The sequence below is a fragment of the Anarhichas minor genome, unplaced genomic scaffold (genome assembly GCF_050575085.1).
Source record: "Anarhichas minor isolate MPS153535 unplaced genomic scaffold, ASM5057508v1 ptg000014l, whole genome shotgun sequence".
NCBI lineage: Eukaryota > Metazoa > Chordata > Actinopteri > Perciformes > Anarhichadidae > Anarhichas > Anarhichas minor.
Genome location: NW_027466460.1, coordinates 9,917,321 through 9,943,403, shown reverse-complemented (window position 1 = coordinate 9,943,403; position 26,083 = coordinate 9,917,321). Strand labels below are relative to the sequence as shown.

The following is a 26,083-nucleotide window of genomic DNA, read 5'->3' as shown; positions in this document are numbered from 1 at the left end:
ATCTTTTGCGATTTTTAGCGAGTCCCTGACCTGCACTATCTCTCTAGCTCGTGCTCCCTCTCTCTTACTCTCATTGCTATATTAGCTCATGGGCATGACTCTCGTTTTGACATCGGCACAGTATTGATGCACCGCCGTCCAGCCTTAATCGGCTAATGGCCTCCTCTTCTTTCCTGCCCAGACAAATCAACCCCTCCCTTAACCATCCCGCTATCTGTCCCTTCCTCCCTTCGCCTTCCCGTCTCCTCTCCTCTACCCAGTTCAGGCCTGGGGTCAGTGAGGCCAATATTCATGCCTGGCTAAGTCACAGAATAGCTTTGTGTGTGTGTGTGTGTGTGTTAGAGGGAATATGCTAGTCAGCAGCCTCGCACAAGTCATGTGGTGGGTGACCTCCTGACCTACCTTTACTCCAGTCCCTTGCTCTTCTCTCCCTTCTCTAACTCACACTCTTCCCTTTACCAGCAACCATTCTGTTTGACAAGGAAATCTGGCTCACCCCCCCATGCTAAACTCGTATGCATGTGTGCGCGCGTGCACACACATGCATGCACCCCTCTCTGACCTAAAAAAGCCGCGGCCAAAATAATCCTGCCAAGTTCACAAATGGAGATTGTTGACAGCACTGCACGGTGAAACAATGAACAAGTACACTACCTGTAATGTCCAACTGTTTTTAAGCTGTAGTTGCAGGCTGTGAGTTTTTTTTTTTTGTTTTTTTTGTGTGACAGGTTAACACAACACACGGGTTTCCAAACACTGTAAGTCACAGAGGTGCTACATCATAACGGTTTCAGCTGCTCGGTGTACATCTCCGTTCAAGCTCAAGGCAGTTTATTCCAGCCGGTCTTGAAGCCTCCCGACCTTCTCTTTATGTAGCCTCAGCTTGCACTCTGACCTATTATGGCTCCCTCTCTTTGTCTATAACGTTGTGGCGCTATGCGTCTCTGTGGCCCAGAGAGAAAATCCCCCGCTGCTGCGCCACTGAATCACCCGTGTGTAAGTGATAACAGATCCAGACTGCTGAGCACCCCCCAGCTGTTTGTCTCAACATGCAAGTCATCCCCGCCATTACACCGCTAAATGGTTCTCTTTCAGTGGCAGACGCTTGCTGCCTCGGTCCGTATCCCCATGCCTCCATCACTTCGGGGGGGGGGGGGGGGGGGGGTTGCAGTTACTGTCGCAGAGCCAGCCACCGTACTGGAGGCAAAGCAGTTGAATGTGTGTCAGAGGGGGAGAAGCATTAAATTACATTCTTGGCTGTGTATTTAGTGTTTTGTAGTCTAAACATACGTATGCATATGTTTGCGCCCATGCGTGTGGTGGGCACACAGCGGCAGTTGTGAGAACGGAGTTCAGACGAAGCCCCCCCTTACAGCTCGGGCCGGAGACCATAACCTTGGGAAATGTCATTCCGCCCACGGTTGGTGGCTCGCCTGCGACACACAAAGCCCTGGCAGTGGAGTGAATCAGTGCACCGTGGCTCTCTGGCAGAGCCCTAGTGGTGTAGGGCTGCATTCAGCTGTACCTAACTCAGAGGTTTAAGAGTGAGCCTAGGAAGCCAGCGAGTTCAGCCTCAAAGCTTGAGACCTTGGGTCAGCAATCTAGCGATTTCCTTCTAACCACATTACAGCCATTAGTGGCTCTCGCTGCTTTTCACATGTCGCATAGAAATGGGTCAAGCCCTGCCCTGCATGACTCACAGGCTCTTTCTCCCGCTCCCTCCCTTTCATTCCTGTTAACCCTACTGAGGTGGCAAAATGGCTTCAAGCAGCATGGGGAAAATCGGGTTCACATGCAGCACATTATGACGTTTTCATTCACCTAAAGAAATGGAGAAAGGTCAGGCTTGATGTGTACCCTCATCAGACTCTTACATTGTTTAGTGTAGGGTGAAGTCTATTAGTTCATAGACAGCTTGGAGAGCCATGAGGCCATTATTAATAACATAATCTGTTGCCTTGGTTTTTGGCATCTGACATTTCCTGTTAGTTTCTAGTTATGTGGTTACTGAAAACAATGTAAGATGTGTTTGTGTGTGAGCTCTGTTTGATATCTGTTGCAGCAGGCGAGTAGCGGTCATAGTGGGTTGTGATTGTGGTCACCTTTTGTGGACCAACGGCGAGCCACACTGGCCAGATGTCGGCCCAACTCGTAATGATCCCAACAGGTCGCCGGGCCGGGTTGCCTCGCAACCGTTTTGCCTTTGCCTGTAAACAGAGAGCAGGCCCACCAGACATCGGTCAGGGTTGAGAGGGCGAGGGCAGCTTTGGTGTGTGTGAAAGTACCGTTTGTATCTCGGTGTGTGTGAGGCATTTTTTTTTCAAGCCACATGTTTTTGCAACTGTATGAGTGAGAAATCTCAGCCAGTTCCTTCTCAGCAGAAACCCAAAGAGGAGGTGGGGGGGGGGGGGGAAGGAGTCAGTTTTGACATTTAGTTTTGCTCAGGCTCGGTGATTTTTTGACATTTTCTTATGGAGGTTTGTTAATATGGATCAGGAATATTCACTTTTCTTTGTTCGCCCTTGTCTGGCAAGCTGTAATGTTTTGCTTATGAATATTGATACATGAAGTGTATATTAATGACCCTTGGTGACCTTAACCCTATCCCTTATTGGCTCCCCGGTGGTATCTGCAGGCTCATGAATATTAATCTAGTTCTGTAACCTCCATTACCCTAATCTTTGCTGTCTAGCCTCCCAGAAGGACCCGTTGTCATGGTAACCCCTTTACTAGACTCTTCCAGACCGAAAGGGTGGGAAAAAAAATATGGTTTAAAAAGAAAAAAAGAAAAAATCTAAATTACTCAAATATCTTGGATGCACCTTGTGTAGAGCTGCCATTGTGTTAGAAAGATGTTGAGTGTGTCCTCGCTGAGCAATGAAGTGAGTTTTTCTGCTTCTTTAAATGGCCGTTTGACTTGGTTTTGGGCAGGTAATTGTTTTTATGAATTTTCAAAATTGTGGTCTCAATTCCACAAAGTACAGATCACTTATTGCTCTGCAACACTAGACGGGATGGGACATAATAACAGTGAATCGAAATTTCCAATTTAGAAAGCTGTGTAGCCAGAAGCTATGACTATGCCCTCTACTTAACTCTTTGTAGTAAGTCTTTGATGTTCACAATTCATACTCAGGATACTCAAGTGTTCAGCTGAAAGATGATGCCTACTCTGTTCGCTATAGCTACTGTACATGGTGATATCAGTATGTATGCTCTCTCTCCTCTTCCAGATGTGGACAGCAACGAGGAAGGAGGGCCTGACGAAGGTCCTGTGGAGGAAGAAGGCTGGTTTGGGAATGCTTCTGACACGCGCTCAGAGTCGTCGTCCTACGGAGACACCCAGGATGAACTCCTCCTCGCCCGGGGCTCCTCTCCGGATGAGCGGCCCGGAGTCAGCACTGGGTCCGGGGACCACGATACCTGTGGGGGTGAGAGCTCATTGGGTTGCCCCACACCCGTCCATCGTGCCTCTTTGGAACTTCTCGGACTGGATGGAAGTGCATTCTCGGCCCAGGACACACTCTCTTCTGTGGTATCATCGCTGTACGGAGAGGCGGCGTCTCGTGCCCTGGGGAAACCCCTCAGCAGCAACCTACGGCGCCTCCTAGAGGCCGGGTCGCTGAAACTGGACACCGGGGAGCTGCTGGGCCGGTCATCCAGGGGATGTGCTGGGGGGGAGTCTCCACCAATAGGTCTCGCCCCGCCTCTGACCCTCTCCCCGTCTTCCCATCATGCCCAGCAGTTAAGTGCTCTTGCCCGAAAACTGGCCGCCAACAACAACAACAACAGCGGCTCAGCCTCACCGGCCTCCTTGGCACCCTCGGTCACCAACATTAAGCAAGAGCCCCTTGACCCCTTTAACTCTGTCACCCCTACCAACGGCAGTGGCTTTGTATGGGCAGGTGTTGCAGATAAGTGGCCACCGGCCAGCTGCTCCACGCCCTGTGGCTCCAGCCTGTCCCCGGACTCGGCCATCCAGAAGCTAAAAGCGGCCGCGAACGCCGTGCTTCAAGACAAGAACGCCGTGGCCTCCTCCTCGACGACCTCTTCCTCCTCGTCCACCTCCGGCTCGTCTGCGGTGCCCGCCCTCGGAGGGGGCGGTCGAGGAGACGACGTGGTGCGCTTCGATGCCTTCAACTCTCCGTTCAGCCCACAGTCGGCCAGCTCCACCCTCGCTGCGCTTTCCAAGAAAGTCAGCGAGCGGAGTCAAACCTCGTCGACGACCAGCGCTGCTACCGACCACCAATCCTCCAATTCCTTCCTCTCGCTCGTGTCGATGACCTCCTCTGCTGCCTTGCTCAAAGAGGTGGCGGCCAGGGCAGCGGGAAACCTGCTGGCAGAGAAGAAAGATGGTTCCTCCTTGGCGACTGCCGGGGTCCTCCAAGAGGACGTGAAGCCTTTGCTAGACAAGAACCAGAGGGCTCCCACGCCCTCAACACCCACCCAGAGCCTAGACTTGCTGTTGCCCTCGACTCCAAAGAGCAGAGGCAAACCCAACAGCCAAGCAGGTAATCTAAAGTATTAATATATGCATATTAATACTATCAATCAAGATAATGGTCGCACCAATACAGATAATAAGAGGGGAGCTCAGCTTAGGTTAGGTACATTTTATGATATTTTTTCAGTGAAAAGATGTTTTTTTTTTTCTTTAGTTACAAAACACTGAGACATTCATTTAATGTCTTGTGTCTTGCCACAGAACCAGGACACCTAAACTCAAACAAGCTTGCCACAGTTAAATAAAAGGACCTTGTGTTTGTATGGAAAAGAGAGTCTAGAGGTTCAAGATCATTTCAGCTGCACTTCATTTATGGAAAGTTTTCGTTTTCCTTCACCATACCGTTTTCTTTCGAAAAGTAATCGTACAAATGTACCTGCAGTACATTCATAATACGTCTATCATAATACTAAATTCCACTTATGTCATGACATGCAAATCCAAACCGTTAGTTAGCACTCATAAATATAAGTTGGTATCGCAATGGAAGCTCCTCAAAGATACAAATTCTTTGCTGTCATTGCATGGAGGAGTAGCAGGTTTGCTTGTTCCAAAAAAAAAAAAAAAAAAAAAAAGCACAATTCTGGACTTTCCGTGACATGTTTTCTCTGGGTTCGTAATGGTTTTGTTCTCGCCTCACTGTCGTCGAAGTAGCGAGTAGTGTAGCCTCAGCCTAACTGTCAGCCGAGCAGAGAGCAGAGCCGAGAGAAAACAGCCCTGGCTGGCCCTCTAGTCTGGGAAATGGTCTGCGGGCTCGACGGGGGGTTCCGACTGAGACCTCGCTGCCTTCCCAGACCAGCTCGTTTGTGCTCGGATGTGCGTGCTGCCAAAAAGGGGGCCGTCAGTGTGTGCTCGGCACAGTGGGGAGCCGTGGAGTCCATATCCATCTCGGCAGCCTACTCCTGGCTTCAACCCCCACAAGCCAGAGCCCTCTGCACTGATCAGCACAGCAGACTTAAGGCCAAACACATCATACTTTCCACTGACTGGATACAGATGCGCGCGCACACACACACACGCGCGCACACTCTCTCTGTCTCTCTCCCACCGATGCTCTCTCTCTCTCTCTCTCTCTCTCTCTCTCTCTGTTACTCACAAATAGCCATGCCGTATATTCTGTAAGTGTCTACTCAGATGTAGACGTATAACCAAACAAGGGTGCACACAAAGATCTCACTCTTGCACGGGGAGAGAGGGAAAGCTTCAAAGTGCAGGCTTCTCGCTAAGTAGCCTTTAGGGAGAACAGAATGTTTTCAGGGAGATGGATGGGCACTTTTGAGGGATTGTGTCGCAACCCCGCCAAATCTAAAATGGCTGGATCAAATTGACTTCAGACAGACGAGGCAGTCGATGTAATATTCTGTGATCTGCATGCTAAGAAGGAGCGTCTGCTCTAACCCGCGAGCCGTCAAGGTCGAGCAGTGCTGTAAAAAAAATGCAGGTAGTTGTTTGGTCGCCAGACTGAAAAATGTGACCTTGATTATTGACTGTCATGTCTTGTTTTATTGTCGTCCCTTTGCCAGTTCAACTATAAAACTCTATCGCACGGGCATGTCCTGCACTTTGAATATAAGCGGAAATCTTCCTCCCTTTCTCTAAAACACGCTTGTGATTGCGTAGGAAAGAGACGTGTTAAATACTAAGACGAAGGTACTTAACACGCACATTTCCTCTCTCCTATTTTTTTTATTTCCGCTTCGCTCAGCTCAGCTCAGAATAAGCAGAAGTCATTTTTTGCGTGGTGATCTCTGCTGTGCTCGGAGAGGTTGGGCCGCAGATGGCGGTTTATTGTTGCAAATAGGCAGTCTCGAGGTTTTACACCCCAGGTCAATGAATGGCTGAGCACAGTAATTTCACCAAACACTGATTACCAGATGTTTTTCAAGGAACGGCACTGGAATACTTATGAAGCCATCCTGACAGGCCCTTGTAGAATTTGTAATGCAATCATGCCTCTTTCTAATAAGACCAATTAAACAGTAATGGATGCCGGATATGAAGCCAACAACAATAATCGAGATACTAAAACATGCTTGAGTTTTTACTTCCATTGTTCCATTGCTTCCAGCTGGCATTTCCCTTGATAGTTTTCACCATTAGGTGAGGAGTAGTTGTCTCTTGCAGATCTGTGGATTCTGTATTTGGGGGAAAAAAAGCTTTGTTTTTATTTCTTTACAGTAACAAAGGTGCATTTTTCTGCAACATGGTACAAATTTCCACTCACTAAAACACTCGTGACTCTCCTTGTAACAATATTATTTGGTGCCCTCAAGGCTCTCCTGAGGAGGGCGGCAAACCGTTCCAGTGTCCGGTGTGTGGACTGGTCATCAAACGCAAGAGCTACTGGAAGAGACACATGGTCATCCACACGGGCTTGAAAAGCCACCAGTGTCCCCTGTGTCCCTTCCGCTGTGCTCGCAAAGACAATCTTAAGTCCCACATGAAGGTGAGACAATATGGATTCTCTTCATCTTGTGACCCTGCACCCCTTGTCAACCCCCCCCTCACCCACATCATCTTCAATTAGTGGCAATTATGTCTCTTGGAATATAATTGTTAACATTAAGGGATAGGCATGCTTTAGTTTAATGTGTAATAATCCTTTACATGGCATAATTAAACACTGCATGTTTGCTTCGTTTCAGTTAAATTGATCTACGATAAAGAGTCACGTCTTTCCTCTTGATGTCCTGTAGTATCGGAGAAGAGGAAGAGCGGTTTGACACATAAACCTGTCCTCTTTTTCAGGTACATCAGCACCAGGACCGGGGCGAGACATTTCAGTGCGAACTCTGCCCCTTCACCTCCTCCCGTCACTTCAGCCTGAAGCTTCACATGCGCTGCCACCAGCACTTCCCCCGCACAGACGTCAAGGTGAAAGAGGAGCTCACCACCGACACGGAGGGCGAGGGCTCCCTGATGGGCGACAGCGGCCCCACGGACCTGAGAGGGACGGAGGTGTCCCCGCTGCACTCGGACTCCCGGCAGCAGACGTCCTCTCCGCTCGAGGCTTCCTCCAATCACGTCTACATCAAGGAGGAGCCACAGGAGAGGGATCTGTCCGTGCTCTCGCCCTTTAGCATGTGCAGGGACCGTCCCAGCAGTAGTGCCAACTCCCTGGACCTACCTGGGGTAGGAGTCGGGGTCAGATCCAGTCCTAGTGGTCCAACCACAGCCTCCCTCTTCAGCCCTGACATCACTACCAAGACGGCAACTGACCTGCTTATGAAGCTTTCAGGTTAGCATCATTCTTTTTGATTAAAGAAAAACTTTATTCACGATAGTGCGGCAACTATGGCTTTCATTATCAATGAATCTACTAGAATATCAGCAAATGGCAAAGAAATACTTATATTTTACACTTTTGGAAAGCTTGAGCCAGTTTAATTTTGCCATTTTTGCTGAAATACTTGCACTGTAACAGTTGCCTAATAGACTACTTGTACTAGCTCTAATTTAGTCAATCCATATCTGTATGTTTTGACAAACTTGGGAGCCTGTGTATAATGGCAGTAGCAGGTAAGAAACTATAGAAATTGAAAGTTTAACCCCCAGTCTGATCTGAGGAGGAGATGGGCATCAAGTTTTCCTTTATTGCAGTTATATAAAAAGGCTGAACCCACCATTGTCCAGGATATTATGTACTGCAGTTAAGTTACTTCTGTCTAAATGGAGCACATATTGAAAAACAGCGTGCACAGGAACACTAGCTTGACGCCTTTAATCCATAATTGTTTTGTTTGTTGTGCTGTTTTCTCAACTTGACTCCCTAACTCCGCTCCTTTCAGTTGCACTTATATAAAAAGTATTTCACTTCCTCCAGACTTGAACGTGAAGACAACTGTTCTGATCTCCGACTAGATGTTGTCTCCCCTTTGCCTTAAGTTTTGTTTTGATTCTTTACTGTCACCAGAAATAACATTCGTAAGAAGTGTAAACACAGTTTTATGTTTAACGTTTCAGGTCAAGGCCGCAGTGCGTCTCTGTGAGCTGCTTTTAATGGATTTTTAAACAATGGGATCCTAAAATGTCTTAGAGATAATTCAAGCCTTGAGGGAATAGACGGTTTTAGCGTTGACAGCGGAAAATACAATCATGTTGGACGTTTAATGGAAACAACATAGGAATCAAATGTAAAACCCGCCTGGGTCTTATATTCAGACCCGTGTGTTTGAGCTGTTGTTTTTCCAGACCTTAGCTATCATTGTGCATATTTGAGGATATCAGGGATGCCTTGTACACGGGATTATTCATCCATACAACCTTGGTTTCTGTGTGTCTCCCATGAGAACAATAGAAAAGTAGGCCATGGACGTTTAGCCTTTTCACAAGTACCACATGCCTTTTTAAACCGGGTTGGGCAACAACCAAAGAATTCAAAACTTGCTCTTAGGACACTGATTTGTGGAAGACAGCATACTGTATATTTGATTCAATAGATTTCGGTTATTTAAATTTGTTAGAAGAACATATTTGATATAAATAGATGAGTTTCTTAATAAACATTGGAGCTTTAAACAGACACGTGTTGCCTTTTTATATGTATAAAGGTTTGAACATGTGCACTCAGCACTCTAATTGTCCACAACAACTAGTGGCACCTGTACAACTAAAGGTGTTTTAGCACAACACAGTACACACAGTGTGTATATGTACTTTATATTAATATAAAAAAAACTGTAGTAGTCATTCACAGATACAAAAGCTTGAAATATTCCAATAATATAACAATAATGACCCGCCCAACTGCTGCTACACTGGGATAAACACATGAAAGATGTCACCTATGAGATCTGATTTAGCAAATCTATATTCAAAAGATGATGCATCTCAATGACAAGAATTGTATCCACCCATGTATAAATGGTGGCTACTGTTCATCTAACTGATTTGCTGGCACCTTCCTTGTGTTGTGCCACTTCTTTGTACAATGAGAGAGGAGACATTCTTGGCATATTTACAATATTTCAGGAAGTAAGCATGCAGGAGTAAGATGCCTGAGAATGTTCTGATATTGAGCTTTTTTTTTCTCCAGTGATTGCTCGTAACAGAGTAGGACATGCACATAGAAATCAACTGCCCCACTGAGCAGCACTAAAGTCGAGACTTAAATCAGAGCATATGCAGTATGTTCATATCTAATCTTGTAGATAAATGGTCTTGTTTGTACATTTCATATCTGCTTAAAATGTCAGTACAATACTGATGTGCCATTCTTCTACCATACATGAGATTAGTTGTCCATCCAAGGTTGAATACAGTAGAATATAGTTAGTTAGATAGATAGTTAAAGTGACATTCGATGGCTGCCCAGTTGTCCATCCTCCTCTATCTGCCGTTGGCCACTGATTACCAAATGACTCGCTCAAGGGCACCTCAACAAAAGTTGTTGAGGGATTCATTTTCCTCCCCCTCATCTTATCAGTTGTCAGGGGAGTTGAAAATCTGTAACCTTTAGGCATCGTTCTCCTTTCAACAATTATCTTTGTGGCGTTTTGTGTCGGTATTATTATGACTGACAAAATGGTGAAAAGTCGTTCTGGAGCCCTGCGTTAAGGATTGTTTACATAGATCGACTGTACTTTGGTGGAAAGCCTTTCTTCCAGTCGATACTAAGAGCTGGTTGTCTGCACCTCAAAACCCATGACTAGTAGTAGTCGCTGCCCATCTATCGACGCAGGCTGAAAACAGACCTGAGCCTTCCACTTCGTACTTATTGTATTCATACTGGTTTGTTTCTGCACTGTACTTTTGCTCTGGTTTATGCTCTTAGATGCTTGTGTAAACAAGGAGATACACTTATGACTTCTGGTGACTAGTAGTTCTCTTGAATACCCATGTTGAATACACTTATTGTAAGTCGCTTTGGATAGAAGCGTCTGCTAAATGACTGTAATGTAATGTAGTAGTGGTAGCAGTAATATTTCCCATTCATGAAACAGTTTAAGACTTAAAACGCAGACGTGTAATTCAGTATTATTTACCTTTTGGTAAAGTTGCAATGTGACACAGAGTTTTCCTGAGTTTTATAACATAATGATACAGCATGATTTTAACAAACTTGACAAACGTGCTGCTCAAAGGTATACTTGGCTCAGACCGTGTTTAGATGCATTTCACCATGTTGCAAAAATATCAAAGGATGAGCTTTGGAGACGACGGCAAGATTGATGGAAAAAGGTCGACTGAGGTTCAGCGGCGGGGTCGAGGCTACGGCTGCCACTCTTCCACTTAATGCTGTGTAATTAGATTGAGATCTTGAGCGAGGATGGGAGGAAAAAACCCTGGGAACATTAGATTAATTAAAAATGTATGCATAATTCATAATTAAAAAGGAATTCATAATTTGAAATGATTAGCGCCCTCAGCGTCATCCTGTGACCCCGCCAGGATGCACAGGGACTGGGCCGGCTTAGTTAACTCCCCCTCGATCTCGCACGCCCGGGCTCCACATGGATGCCCCCTGGGTGCCAGTTGCATTTCACTCCCAGACTGCACAATCAAGCCCGGGCAACTCCCGGAGGAGCCAAGATGGCTCCTCGCAATGTCAGTCCAGTGTCAAGTGGCGGACATCTTAGTCAGGGCATCACTCAGGGAGAATAAGGGAGGATGTTGAACTTGAATGCACGAGGATGTGTTTTAATGAATGCTGCTTCTTTGATCACAAAGTTCTCCCTTTTGATGGGGGGGGGGGGGGGGGTGGAGTTAAAGATAGAGGGTTATGAAACTGAGAAGAACTGGGCTCAGATCTTTGTGAGACTTACTCATGCCAGGGAGGGGAGAGGTGAGGAAGTTCCCCCTGGGACCTCCAGACTCTATTTCTTTTGACCTCCCTGCCAGCTCAGATTGAATGTGGACACGGGCAGCTCATCCCTCCTGCTTTTACACTGCTGTCTCAGTGCCTCAATCCCACAAGGCCTTGGCGGGGGAGAGGGAGGGTGGAAGGGGGGGGAGAGAGGGGGGGAATGGAGGGTGAAAATGTGTAGAGGGAAAGATAAAAAAGAGATGGACCAAGTGACAGCAAGTGGGGGGGAGAGGGAGAAACAGGCAAAGAGGGAGTTGCATCGAGTTCCCCAGGCATAAAAAGCCAGTGAACTCTTCCTGACCTCTGACATAATAAGCATATCATTTTTGGGGGGTTGCCTTGCTTTCCATTGAGTGTTCTACTGATACCCTTTGATTTTTATCCTTGCATGCTGACACAACCGTTAGCTATCCAGTCTGATCCACATTTTGATTCAGAGATGAAAGCCACAGAGGTACTTTGAAATGCACAGCCCCTACCCAGTGGACCCTGAGTTAATAATGACAGTGGGCACTGCACACCCTCCAAACACCCCCCCCCCCCCCCCCCCCCCCCCACCCCCCGCTGCGGTGACACAGGCACAACTAGCTTGACCCTGGCTGGGTGTGAATAATTGGCATGCAGGAGGTTGCGGGAGGTGTTGCATCTGTCATGATGCTTCTGCAGTTGTCTTATTTATCCCTTTTCCTGGGAGAGTATCTCGCATGCAACGCTTTGCTCCAGTGAAACGATGCACTGGCAGAATTGTGTCATCGTACATGAAACATTTTGAGTATTCTTAAGGGTTTCGATTTTTTTTCTCCCCTCCTTGTAATATGTCAATATCCTAGGGATACACATTTGCGTATTATTGTATTTGGATACACCATAGGGGCGTTGTAGATGTGCTGTGTAGAAACATTTTAGCTATGTTTCGCCATCTTAGTCGACACAGATTTCTATTGAATTTTGAAATGTCCCGTCTTCAGTTATGTCACTTTGTGAACATGAAGATTGTCCTTTGCTTTCCAGCTCTGCATGAGCAGACACAGGCAGGCCTTTTGTGTGTGACCTCTGGTCCATACATCCCCACTGCAGCCATCAGTATCGCTGTCCGGTGTCTAGCACACTGTCAGCTATTGTTGGGTTCTCAACCTGCCCCACGTAGCCCTCTGCTTTTTTTTTTTTTGTTGTTTTTTTCTCCGGGAGAAAACGGCAGCCAATTGTCAGAGGGGGAGCAGGCCGGCGTGACAGAGGTGGAAAGCTAATGAAGTTATTTGACGGCAGCGCTGGCCACGGAGCGAGAGGTGAGGCACAGTGGACAAGCGCCTGGCAGCGAGACGGATGAGGCGCGAGAGAGAAGCGCGGCGGAAGGGGAGAGAAATGCGGGGAGAGAGCGGCGATGAAAGTAGCTTTGGTGGCAGGTGTCAGACGGGGTGTGATAACATGGAGACAAACTGATAGCATCGTCAACCCTGAACTGGAACCAGCCGTACAGCATCATGTACGGCTGACATTGGCCTGGGTTAGGGTACGTATACTCACACAGGCAGGAAGCTCACAGAAGAGATGCCCAGTCACCCAGAGATGCCCATCTCCTCCTCAGATCTGTGCTCTCTCTCTCTCTCTCTCTCTCCACAAGACGATCTGCCATAGACTGGATGCCCACGATGCTATTGTGAAATTCTGACAGACGAAAGGCCAAAGTGTAAGCTCAGCGTTGCGGGCTGAATTGTTCCTGTTGGTAGTGTGCTCCAGCTTTTTTGTTATTGAGCCATCAGCTTAGAGGAATACAAAAAAAAAATAACTTGCCAGTTGGATTAGGCTACTAAATAATTCATTGAGCTCTGTAACATAGATTCTGAGTGGAAATTCACTCTATTTATAGCGACAATCCAAAAGGTCACTGAAGTGGTGTGACTTTGTGTGCGAGTCCACGTCCTGGGGTTGTTTTTGTTCTCGTGAGGCCACAGCGGAGAAGAATTTGGAAGTCTTAAGCTTGTGTTGTTGAGTCTGTATTTGTCAGTGGTTCATGTGCAGCCCAGCCTTTTCATATGGTTTGAATGCAGCACGACGCAGCACGCGTACTGTTGTATTTAACAACACAAAGCAAGGATTTCTCCCAAGATATAGTTAAGTGTGTGTCTGCGCGGGTAAATTAGATGTGTAATTTTATGTGTCTTTGTAAGGCGGTGACCAAGTGTGCTGTCCCTGTCTGATCCGACATGGCCCAACACGCTTCTAATTAGAGGACGTCCTTCCAGGTGCTGACCAGGTTATACTTAGCCTGCCCGCTGACATCTGACGGTGTGACATTTCCAGCTGGTGCTGCGTGCGACCCTGCGCCCACTGCCCCTGAACTTGAAGGTCCCTGCCCCCCCCCTCCCCACCACCACCACCACACTCAACCTCTTCCTTCTGCCCTTCTTGAACTGCAGCCACGGCCCGCCATGGTGTGGCACTGTGGCATTGTGGCACCACACGGGTGGTCAAAACACCAACACCTGTCCCCTCTTCCTGCCCCTTATCCCCGAGCCCTCCATCCCTCCGGCATAGATCATCATTAATCAGAGGGGCTGGAGCCGGCACAGATTGATGATGCGGGCAGGGGGCGGCAGGCCTATGGCGGTTAGAGATGTTAGGTGAGACGGAGGGTGAGGAGCGGAGCAGATCTCTGCTGGGGCCAGAGGAGACTGGACAGCAGTCTGCCCAAGAGTGATAGCCTCTCTTATATCCATGCCCTGTGTCTGTGTGTGTGTGTGTGTGTGTGTGCATGAGTGACTGAGTAAGTGTGTGTCTGTCTGTGTGTGAGACAGATAGTAGTACAGATTGTTTGAAAACTGTTGATGTGTCAAAGGTTGGGACGGGTGTTGAAAAGCTATTTAGATAAGTTTGTTGGTGCCTTACTCAGCAACAATTAACTTTATTTAAATTTCAATTGAATTTTTCTTTGAACTGAAACGTGTCTGTGATTACGGAGTTGAACTTTTACAATCCGTGTCACGTCTTAGCAGCTCCCCAACTGTTCTGTCAGTTGTAGCATCAGCATATGATTCTGATTATTGCTGAATGTATCACCATTACTATTACAGTTACATAACATCACAAATGTATTCCACTTTAAGGAAAAATATTCCTTGAGGTGAATATATTTTTACAATTAACAAAGGCAAATATAGGAAGCAACCTTTGCCACATTTGGTTATCATTAGCATATGCCACGGCCTGCCTTTTAAAGTTTGCTATAGCAACGAGGCTCTGCTTCGTGACTCATGTGTGAAACAGTCTAAATCACACGACCACAGTTGTGGATACTTTTTCAACCATCGAGTCGAATTCGTTTTAACTTTTGGCAAACAATAACATGGAAACATTGCAGAGAACAGGAAGTTCTACACAGACTTCTACAAACTTGTTGCTCAAAGAAACTTTGCTTCCTTCTAAAGCAGGTTTATAACAAGTCAAAAAATTACAAAAAAGTTGTTATTAACTCATAAAACCAGAAGGAAAAAGACAATAATATGGCATATTTATATATGTAATGGTATATGTTTTGCTACAGCGTAACTTGCAGACACATTCATGCAACTGTTTTAAGTTTCATGTAATCGGATCTCTTCAGCCAATCTACTTAATGAAGTACTCGGTGCTGTAATTGTTTCTGATGAAGGGCTCGGTACACCCGTTGTAAATCACGTTACAATAGTGGACAATAGTATCCTTTTAACCCTCCGCTCGGTGAAATGAAGCTATCAGGTAGCACAGGCAAATATAATGTGTTTTAAAAGATATTTCTGCAGCCTCTCTCACTGTTTTACAGCCACCTTAAATGTCAACAATGTTGTAAGCTTTAGCCTGTGTAAACCTTTGTTTTAGTGCAGAGTGTAGTGGAACGTGCTGGGAGACACAAAGAGAGGCGCTTGCCCTGCTGTTCTTTTCTTGGCGGCTATCGGAAGTTGCTCCATGTCTAATTATTAATTATTCATCTAAGGCGGATTAGATGTGGCCCAGTTTCTCTTGAAGATGGCTTTAGAGCGGAGGGATCCGTGTGACAGTTCACTCCCTAACCTAGGCGACACGCCGCAGCGATGGCAGATAAGACTTCAGCCGATTGCTATCGCGCTCTACAGACGTAGGTCTTTTTTTTTTTTGTCCTTTATGTCTGAAGAGGATTAGGCCGACGTCCGAGGGCGAGAAGGGATGAAGAAACCAGACGTGAAGTAGAATAGAGCTGAGAATAAAGTGTACAGAAATTAATGGGACGGGGGAGGGGCGGTGTGAAGGAGAAAAGAGGAGGGAAGTGAATTGGGCATTTGTTGTGGATGCCCTAAAGACCAAGAGAGGACAGTCATGAGGTTGCACCCTTTGTGTCGGCCCACAGCACGCCAACTGTGGTGTCTGGTGCGGAGATAGGGCTGTGACAATCCACTGTGGACCACTTTGTTGTTCCAGGCAATTTGCATGTGAATGTATTCTACTTTATGTTGTGTATATATTGTTCTCTTCACTCGTAACAAATGTAAATGAGATGTCCTGATGGCATATTGGGTGAAACTTCAGGTGTTTTTTGGTCTTTTTTTCCAGTTAGCACCACAATACATTTAAGATAAATGCTCACCACAAGCTGATGGGTGATGAGCGGTACACAGAATGTAGAATGTGAGACCTTTTGCCATCAATCAGTAAGTAATGTACGATGTCTTGATGGAAAGAATGCAGAGCATTCATATGGCCTCTTGTTATTTCTGGGTCAAACTTAACATACACCTTTTAGAAATACCCAACAAACCTCACTTGTCACAAACTGTATTTGAACTCTTTTTTTCTCTCTTTCCTGCTGCACTCAAATTCTCTTTCTTAAATTCATCTCATTCCTTCTTTTCTTTCTGGCTGCAGCGGCCAACCAGAGGGAGACGCTCAAGTCTCCATTCCAACTGAAGGAAGAGCCCAAAGTGGAGGAAGTGTTGAGCCCCCGACCGTCCTCCAAGTCCCAGAGCCAGGTACAGCCAAGCTTCCCTGCAGCTTTCTGCCAGGACGGGCCAGTGAGGGCGGCAGCAGCAGCCACGGAGCGCCCCGGGTCACTGAAACCAAGGGAAGGAAGTCCCATGGCTAAGAACACCTTGCTGACCCAGGATATCAACATTAAGGTTGCCTCTGAGCTGCTGATCAAGCTTTCAGGTATGCATGTAGGAACTTTATCTGTGGATCTGTACACTAAAGCAAATCTAAGCAAAACATTAAATCTGTGGTCTTGAAATTGGGTGCATATACTGTATTTGTTAAGTTTGTGTTCATGCAGATATGCATAGAACAACAACGGCCACTTCCATACACAACCATTTCATGGAAAGAACAGACCATGCACTGTGTTGTTGATATTTGTTGTGCTGGTCGGCTGTTTTAGTTTCAGATCAGCCAATAACAGCTCAGGAGGTTAGTTTCAGGCCAACGGTTATGTCACTGACCGCCATTAAAGGGTTCTGTTGTTTTCTACCGTGACGCACCTAACCGAGCTGAAATTGGGGCCTTCTCAAAGGTGAGCAAAGTGCACATGTGGTGAAAAAGCACATGTGGTGAGTTAGTCTTTGTCTCTCTGAGGCCTCTGCTCTAGATGGTGGCTGCGAATGTCCTTGTATCCTCTGTGATGATATTTTGGTAACCGTTCAGTTTCTGTTTACAGTACCACTCTATGCATCTATGGTTTATTCCAAGTTATTGTGGACAAGAATCAGTGCGTGGAGGATCAGTTCTGCTTTGTCATATGGCATAAGATCTATCCGCTTGCCATATTGAACTTAAAACCCTTGTTCTATGAGAGGTAGTTAAACAGTTTCAACCTGCGTTGACCACTCTGTCATCATCCAATGCTGCATGATTTAGCTCCAGGCAGGGACTCGAGCCTAGTTCTTTATTTGTAGCACTTGCAACAGTGCTGCTGCTGCACTTGTGTTGCTGTTTTACCTGTTATTTTTCAATTACTACACACTTTGTTTCACTGCTAAATAAAGCCGCTTCTTATTATAGCCTACATCTACAATCACTACTGAATGCTAGGTCCAGTTCAAGTGTTTTATGGACAGGTGTTTGTCAGGCAGTATTCATCGGTATGTACCAACAGAGCTGGCTGTATGAACTAGCTGTATGAACAAGTTTAGTGTTTTTTTCCCTGATTCAACAATTAATTGCAATACTCAATGCATTGTTCTGAACTACTTTTCCGTTTAAAAAATTTAAACAGACCCATTTCAACATTGGAATAAATAATACGCTAGAACTGCGCAGCCATAACATTTACAATGTGTGACACGCTGGTGCAAATACGCACAGTGTTTAAAAAGCACAAAGCAAATGGCAGTCTGATGGTGGCGCAGTGGGGCGTTACTCCATCTGCGGCTCTTCATCCTGTGCCAGTGTATGCATGCTTGACAGACACCTCACACACCGGTTGCCATTGTTCTCTCTGGGTTGACTAGTGTTCGGAGTGAGTCATGTGGGCTGGAAGCTCTGTGGTGCTACACGTGGTGCTGCTCCACTGCCTGCCCCCAGGTCACGTTTCCGTGTGTGTGCGTTTGAGGATGACAGAGATGACATGATTACTACTTTAAAACAACAACAATAAAAACAGATTTAGTATGCTGGCCTTTGTGTTAAATCAAGAGAGAAAAGCTGAGAGAACGATGTGGGCAGGATGTAATTCCTCCAGTGTTCTGCCTCCACCTCTTTGTTTCATCACCGTTCCTCTCCCGTCATTTATTTATTTTTTGTTGCCATTTCCAGTCCCGGCACTGATTGTTATCCTGCCGCTGCATTTGGTTTCTCAAGCAGCACATGCAGCCACGGCGTTTATCCCCCCCCACCCATCGCTTACACTAGCTCTGCAAAGGTTGACCTAGGTTAGGGAAGGATGCTGCAGCGTTCATCTGTCCGCCGGCTCCCTTTCTGCCCCCTCACACAGTCCTCGGAGCGCAGTGCCGTCCATCGCCATGGCAACAGCGGGGGCGGTAGATGGAGAGGGCTGTCTGGAGAGTGACAGCCTTGACAAGAGTCTGGACCCTCAAATGACCCTGGGGGGGGGGGGGGGGGGGGGGAGAGAGACGGGGAAAGGTCAATGGTGTTACAGTCACGTGTGATTACGGTCGTGAGGTTCAAGGGCAGCTACGCTGTGGCCTCCTTCTGTCCCCTGGTAAAGGTCAGCCCCAGAGCACAGTCACCCAGTGAGGATACTTAAATAGGGAAATGACACTGGGGAGTTTAGACTCCGCATTTTTCTTGTTTAAAAAAAAAAAAAAAAAATCGCATTTTCTCCATTAAAAAGTGCATATTTCCTCGTTGTTGCTTGGCGTACAGCAAAATGGACACAGCTTAATTAGATTTTCGCTACTCATCCCTCCTCGACCACGGCATCGGACAGTCCGAGTAAGTGGGGTTGTCATCGTTAGGGCCCATTGTGCGGTAACATGAGTTGCATCATCCCTTTAACTAGGTCACTTCTTCTCTTCTCTCTCCCCCCCCTCTCTCCCTCTCTCTCTCCTCTCTTCCTTATCAAACATTGGTTGGTCGTGTTGAGTCGCCTTGCGAGCGCTACCTCCCCCACATCTGTTTAAAACCAGGCTGCTGGTGTCTGGGGGCTAATTACGCCAGGCTAAATAGTCCCTGGCGCCAGAGGCTAACGTGTCCTAGCAGATGGGCACTGGTGTTGCAGGGCAAGGGGAACATGGCGTCACAGGAAGGGAGGGGGGAAGGGGGGGTACAGGGCCCTAGGTGGTGGCCTGGCAGACTGGCATCGTGTGGGTAACAGCCGTGCCACCCACTCACCATCCAGCCACCCTCACTATAGGTGTGAAATCACACTTTGTACTTGCTTAACTCATTCCTCATTCCTTAGGAACGGGCCTTCCGTCTCTGAGGACATTTTAAAGGCCCTCTCCCCTCTGCAGTGCCCGTTACCTTCCTAATAAAAGTTACATTAAGCAGTTTCTGACCACAAAGGAGCAGAAAGACTTCGAACCAAACTGTCCGCTACAAATGTGTAGCTCATGAGGTTTTTTTTGTTGATTTATTATAGAAAACCACAACCTACTGACGCATCCAGCCGGGACAAAGCTCCACGGACCTTCTTTTTTTGGTTACCATTCAAATGTAGGTTTAATAAGCAGGTGTTGATCCCTGGTTTGATCCATCAGCTCCAGTGATAGTTGATGCCTATGGTTTTCATAAGAAAGTGGTATTGTGTGTTTTTGTTTTGGTCTGTGCATCAGAGCAATTAGCTGAATGCAGCAAGAAGCTTGGAAAGTGGGTGTTGATTTCCAGGAGCATTGGCAGTTCTTGCAGCAGTGGCCAAGGCTGATTGATTGAGATATAATTAAGGCTGGTTGTAATCAAACTGTACCTGGCCTCCCCCCAAAATATTTCACATGATTGCTTCCTACTGTAGGAGCCACAACTGACATACCCCACGTTGTCAGTGTAAATATCGTCACTGTCAGCTGGATAAATCTGACCGTTACACATCTCGTCATCAAGAGTCTAGTCTTGAATTAAAACATTCCATGTTTTAATTCTGCTCTAACATTTCATTAACGGATAAACCACCCTAGCTAGTTCTGCATGATTTCCTCGAGGTAACCACGTTGGATCACGGTGCGTAATGTCTCTGCTCTTTGATGCGGCGCTTGTTACAGATGAAACACACATTGTACATCTCCTGCTGGCTTCAGGGTAGCTGTAAAGGATTTCGTCGAACGAAGTGAAAGTCTACAAGCAGTTTAGGATGACGGATGCAGAGAGGCGTATTGACTCTGGTGCTTGAATTGCATTAAATGTGTGCTTTTTCGTTATGCGTCTACTGGTTGTAGAATGTGTTTATTTACATTATTCAGCATTATTATGTGCTTTCTGCCTATTGGCACCACTAGCATAACATTGCAGTTGATGATAGAATGACTAAATATCGTGGTGCTGAAATAAAAGATGGTCCTTTTTACAGCTATTTAATTTCAATTTCGATTGTATGTCGAGAGGTAGTGTAATATTTTATCGTCATATCAATACTCCTACCGTCTTTGCACCATTGGTAGTAAACAAGCGGCAACTTTCGGTGCTGAAAGATTAAGCCAACGCGCAAGTGCCAAAAACTGGATTTATCTCTGACAAAAATCTATTTTGGTCCCTACATTTAATATCCCTGTTTAGGATACTGTACAGGCGGGAATATTTATATAATTCAACCGGTGGATTCCTCTGGACCCGCCTCAGCTCCACCAACTATCCACCTCTTCAACCCGTTTTATAATAGCTGAGACTACGTCCATGTTTCATACAGTCTATGGTAGTAAAGCACAGTTGAAGGAAGTTAGGAGAACGTATTGTATAGCCCTGGTTGCACTGGTCTGCAGCTGTTATGTGAGAAATAGTTAAGATGCTATCAAAAAGCCTCACTTTCTTTGGCTTTCAGGAGAAAACGCCACCGAGCAACTTCAACTTTAGCGTCACATAAAAGGATTTACTATTTAAATGGCTTATCACAGCAGACTGTAAGCAGTTCACAACACTGGCATTACTGTACAGTATTACTTTATGTTTAGCTCTACGGTGTCCCCATCATGCCCCCTCAGTGTGGCCGCTCGCTGACCTCTCTTCCTCCCCCCCCCCCCCACATCTTTCTTTCTGTCTCACCGGCTCCTCATCACTGCCTGTAGTTCTATTTACAGAAATGCAGAGTTGATTCCCTTTGCCCCTTGCTGTAGGTGTTTGTTTCCTGGGTAGGTAGTGATGGACAGGATGACTGAGGCACATCACTCGTCGTCTTTTTTTGTCTTTATACATTATATGACGAAGCTTCACTCGCCTTGGATCAGCTCCAGCGTGTTTCACATTTTGTTGTTGTTGTTGTTGTTTAGGACCATTTTAATAACGGCCATATCTGGCTCCTTACGGGCTGCTTATTCAAGCACGCTGCACTAGAGTCGTATGTAGCCGCAGTTTGCGACCGTTGGAAGGCTGAACTGAACCACTGAGAGCTAGCTGGTCGAGGATCAATTGTAGCAGCAGCTGTCTGTGAAGTCTGCAGGCAAGGCTGCTGTGGCTCCCACATGACATGCAGTCTCCACACTGCAGCCTTTGAAGCGCATGAACTCTTCACCCCTGTCTGAGCAGGTCGGCTAGAGAGCAGGAGAATAGAGAGATAGAGAGAGAGAGAGAGAGAGAGAGATGGGGGCAGGGTTAGAGAGATGTGGAATAACAGAGCAGGGAGAAGGGTAGACTAGGATAACGGGACGGGGTGGGGGGGTGGAGAGGTTGTCATTTAGGCTCTAGCTATTCCTCATCCTTCTGTCCTCCCCCAGCTCTTCTCTCTCATCCCATGTTCTTGTTTCCTCTCTTACCCTCGGGTCTTCTTTTTCTGGCACTGTTTGGCAATTCTTTCTCTTCCTTTACCCCTTCCTCTCGTCTGTCTGCCCTCACCGCCTGTCTGTCCAAGTTTTTCTTCCTGTGCCATCGATGCATCAAAGTGGTGCAATAAATTGACTTTGCGAGCATTAAGTCGCTAATGGTGTGTGACTTTTTTTTTTTGTGTGTGTAGTCACAAAATCTGTCCGGGGTCCGTGCCATCCTGCTGTATATTCTCAGCGAAAGAGGCTGTCACGTCCACGCAGATTCAAGTAGACACCAGAGGTCAAAGTTGATCACTAAAAACAGAACATCGCGCAAACCCCGCTCACTTTCATTCTGACTCAAAACGTGAGTCGTGCTGCTTCAGAGGGAGCAAGGTATGTATAGTGCATTTAAAGCATCTTGGCATACAGATCACAGGCACACACAGTGTAAAACTGTGCAATTTGACTGCCGTTACAAACCAAATGGAGCTGAAAATAAAGTGACATTTGAATAGAACAATATACCTCATGCTTTAGGTAAATTAGGTTATATTACTGCTGCTAGCTACATTGGACCATGTTGTCCCTGTGTAATGATCAGACTAGAGGACAGCCATTCAAACTCTACTGAGGACTTAATATTCCTTTATTTGTAATCAAACAATACTTAAGTCAGTTTCCCTGATTTTTAAAAAAAATCTCAAATATTTCCACAAAACAGCTCTCGTGTATAACATTAGTGTGTTTTTAAAATATTATAATACAAACCATGTTTTCGGCGGCCTAATGGTAGCTGGTGTATCACAGAAGAGGCTTCTGCACCAGAGGGTATGACACACACACACACACACACACACGCTCTCACTTACACACACACTCTCACGCTCTCACTTACACACACACACACGAGCTGGATTCAGGCAGACTGATGGCAGCTTTTTATGGCTTCAGAACATTAGGTCATGACCCTGACCAAAAAGCCATAGCTATTATCAGTGTGGGAATAAGGCCACATTTTCATTGTGTGACAGGTAGACTTGTGATCCGGCTCTGCTGTGATGTTATGCTTTTCAATGTGGTGTCGGTGTGTTTACGATCAAATGTTTTTCCCCCCGTGTGTCACGTGACCTCTCTGTAACGGCTCTTTAGGTCGTAAGCATGTTTGTCCCCCGGCGCCGGGAGCTCAAGTACACATGGTGTCCGCTTTTTTGTGTGTAACTGTGTGTTTTTGCAGCGCAGCAGTCCACTCAGCATCTCGTCGTCAGGGTGGTGATCCAATGATGGAAGCTCGCGTGTCCCTTTGTTGACCCTTACAGAGCTGCCCCCTCCCTCTCCTCCTCTGCCCCTCCATCAGCCTCTCCTAGGTTACTCTTGGCCAACTCTGGCCACCTGATTAAGGGATTATTGAGGCTGATGGTTGTCAGTGTCCCCCACATGCTGGCTACACCTGGACCTCAAGGGGGGGGGCAGAGTTTACACTTTAATTCACCCACATAAACACAGTAGCATACAACACGTACTTATTCAGTCGATACTCGGCGTCACATGCGCACAATGTACTGCTGCTTGGTGTCTCACACTGGCCTCGTTCTGCAGAGTGGAGAATGCGAAGGGAGGGGTGGCGGGGTCACTGTCTCGTATCTCCCTCCCTCCTCTCTCTTTCTCCAGCTCTTCTAGCCCCCCCCCCCCCCTCCCCGCCCCTTCCACTGCTCCCGATGCCCTGCCAAATTCATATATCCCATAATCGTGCTGAGTCGCCATGTCAGCAGCACTGTATCAACCCCACTGCTTTGTCTTGCTCTTGCTTGTCACCACACTGAGACACTGCCTCCTGTCATGCCTGCAGTCAAAGATCAGATACCTTGGCTGTACAGATGCTCACGGATGTACCAGTCGAGGATGTATTGATTGATTTATTCCCAACCATCCAGCTGCACAGTGTAAACTTACTGTAGCCTAAAATAGGCCTACATTTCATTAAGTAAATTTAGCCACAGAGGCTGTTCGAGAACACATTTCTGACAACAGAAGAGCTTTGAATGAAGAAAACAAAGCTTGCATCACAGTTTCCTTTGAATAGTTTCCATAACTTTTTTTTATGGCGACCTACAGTCTTTTGTTTAATATCCGTAGAGAGAGGAGAGCCAGTGTTTTGATTCTGCAATCGGGACATTCCTAACAGATGCCATCTTGCCTATTTTTAGGCCGGTCACTTCGCCTCACCTCCTGGTATGAGGAGTGAGTCAACAGCTGTTCTCACCTTTCAGTCCATTGTTCATCTGCTGAAAACCTTTTATCCCAACACCTCTAGTTTTTATAAACATGGATTCATTGCTTCTTTGTTACATTTACAGTGTTCAGGTTTCCTTCCTGTTTGCTTCAGTGAACCTACATGAGCGGCTGGAGCCTTCCCCGAGCGACTGAGTGACCTCCCGGTGCTCTCTCGCCCTAATAATTACACAGCTAGATGCTAACCGGCTCAGCTCGGCTTTAGCTGCAATGTTTTGGCTGTTATTTGGATTTTCCTATTTGAGTTTTAATTCCATCGTAAAACGTTTATGCTGGATGTGTTGTGTACTTGTATTCGGGTGAAAGTCAAAAGTGTTTAATTAGTTTTTGCTTGGATTATTTGACCTTTCTGAGGGTTATTGCTGTTGTTTTTTTCCCCGTAAGAAGGCTTTAACAATAGAGGGTGTCGTATGTTTTACTGATTGTAGAACCGTTTGAGGCAGGTGTGTGATATGTGAATTTGGGCTTTATGAATAAAATTGACTTGACTACTTCAGGATAAACACATCCAACAGGTAAATTGACAGAAAAACATAAAATGAAGCCCCACAAACTAACGATTTCCAATTGTAAAAGAAGATTCTTTAAAGTACCAATACCACAGTGTTAAAGTAATGCATTACAAGTACAAGGAATACTTTACCCCCCCCCCCCAAAATGACCATTTGTATATTGAATACTCTCCCCTTGAATTCTTGAAGAAAATATATCAAACTAACCGTTTACAAAGTCTAACCAGTTATTCCTCTTTTGTTCAATCATCTGCTGCAGAGAACAGCAAAGATTACTACCAGAAGTTGAAAGTAAAGGCAGAGCCCATGGAGGTGGACCCACCCCCCGCTGAACTCGCCACACCTGCCTCTCACCTGCGGGCCTTCAGCACTTTAAGGGCGAGTGAGAAGACTGAGCCAATGAGTAACCTTCTAGAGACGCTGGCCCGCCCCCAGAAAGACCTGTTCTCCCAGGACATATCTGTCAAAATGGCCTCCGAACTACTGTTCAAATTGTCAGGTGAGTTCCTTGCAGACATGTGCGCTGTCAGACACACACACACACGTACATACGTACAGCAACACATCTTCTTTTCCCCCGCAGCACCGCAGTGTAAACCTTGGACAGGTTTTGATACTCGACCATAAAAACCTCCATGTTTCCATTGCCGTCCTCTGGCGGCTCTGTTGTTAAGTCCAGGATATACGACACGTAATGACATCCTGCTTTTTACCTGTATGGCCATGAAAGTGACATTGAAGCAGCAGACAGCTGTTTGTATTGCTAGATTAAGACCGAGGGGAAAGGTGCAGATGTGTGTGTGTGTGTGGGGGGGTCAGGCTTGTATTCCTGGGCTGTGACCCCCCGGCTCTATCCTTTCTCTAAATGCCATATAGAGGAACAAGCTTGTGTAAAATCTTTTTCCTCTTTCTTGCTCTCACAACTATTCACAAATTCACACATTGGCAGTCTTTCATTCCCACACAGTGTTGCATGCACACCTTTACACACTCACACAAGGCCCCATGGGGAGTGGTGTCTGCACGAATGCCTCCCTCCTCCCTCTCCTCCTTTCTCTCATTCTTTCTCCCTCTCCCCCCCCCCCCCCCTCTCTCTCTCTCATTCTTTCTCCCTCTCTCGCTCTCTCTCCCTCGACTCGTTTTCAGACATGCCGGCTCAAGCACACTTGGCTGCACACGCTCTCCCCCTGCACCTCCCCTCCTCCCTCCCTTTACATTTCTCCCGTGCGGCATCTCCATGGCAACGTGGAAAGAGACCTCTGTCCTTGGCGAGCAGTGTGACGGAGTGGGGTGTTTAGAGGGTGGTGGTGGTGGGTTATAGTGGGGGGGGGGGGGTGCAGCAGAGGATAAGGAGGGTAGAGAGGGCAGCAGGGCTACCACAGTATGCCCACCCAGGGAGGCCAGGGCACTGCTCGCCTGGCAACGGCGACAACCCCCCCCCCCCCCCCTTTAGAACTGGGCCTGAATGTGAGGGGGGGACTGGAGCAGAGTGGGCTGCTGTCACACAATGAGCAATCAATATGAATTACCCAGAGCAGTAGGACCTCAGAGACACATCAGTAGCAAGGTCGCTCTGAACACTGAGATGGTTGCAGCTTTGAAATTCACTTCAATGCATCGC

General features: G+C 46.7%; 2 protein-coding genes across 5 annotated transcripts in view; one reads left to right on the top strand and one right to left on the bottom strand.

The window, feature by feature from the left end:
* The window catches only part of znf827 (zinc finger protein 827), a 63,124-nt gene that overhangs the window by 16,283 nt on the left and 20,758 nt on the right, over nt 1-26,083 (top strand). For 3 of the 4 annotated variants that reach the window (XR_012954054.1, XM_076091401.1, XM_076091399.1), the window contains exons 2-6: nt 3,234-4,511; nt 6,778-6,950; nt 7,253-7,742; nt 16,185-16,466; nt 24,722-24,961. Coding sequence is in view for 3 of the 4 variants with exons in the window: in XM_076091401.1 (XP_075947516.1) it covers nt 3,234-4,511; nt 6,778-6,950; nt 7,253-7,742; nt 16,185-16,466; nt 24,722-24,961 (2,463 nt within the window). In the remaining variant the exon portion in view is untranslated. The remainder of the gene's footprint in view (nt 1-3,233; nt 4,512-6,777; nt 6,951-7,252; nt 7,743-16,184; nt 16,467-24,721; nt 24,962-26,083) is intronic. The other variant, XM_076091400.1, reaches the window with a different exon arrangement.
* mmaa (metabolism of cobalamin associated A) overlaps nt 18,221-26,083 on the bottom strand; it is a 49,350-nt gene continuing 41,487 nt past the window's right edge. The window contains exon 7 of the mRNA XM_076091403.1: nt 18,221-18,352. Coding sequence (XP_075947518.1) covers nt 18,236-18,352 — 117 coding nt within the window. The 3' untranslated portion in view covers nt 18,221-18,235. The remainder of the gene's footprint in view (nt 18,353-26,083) is intronic.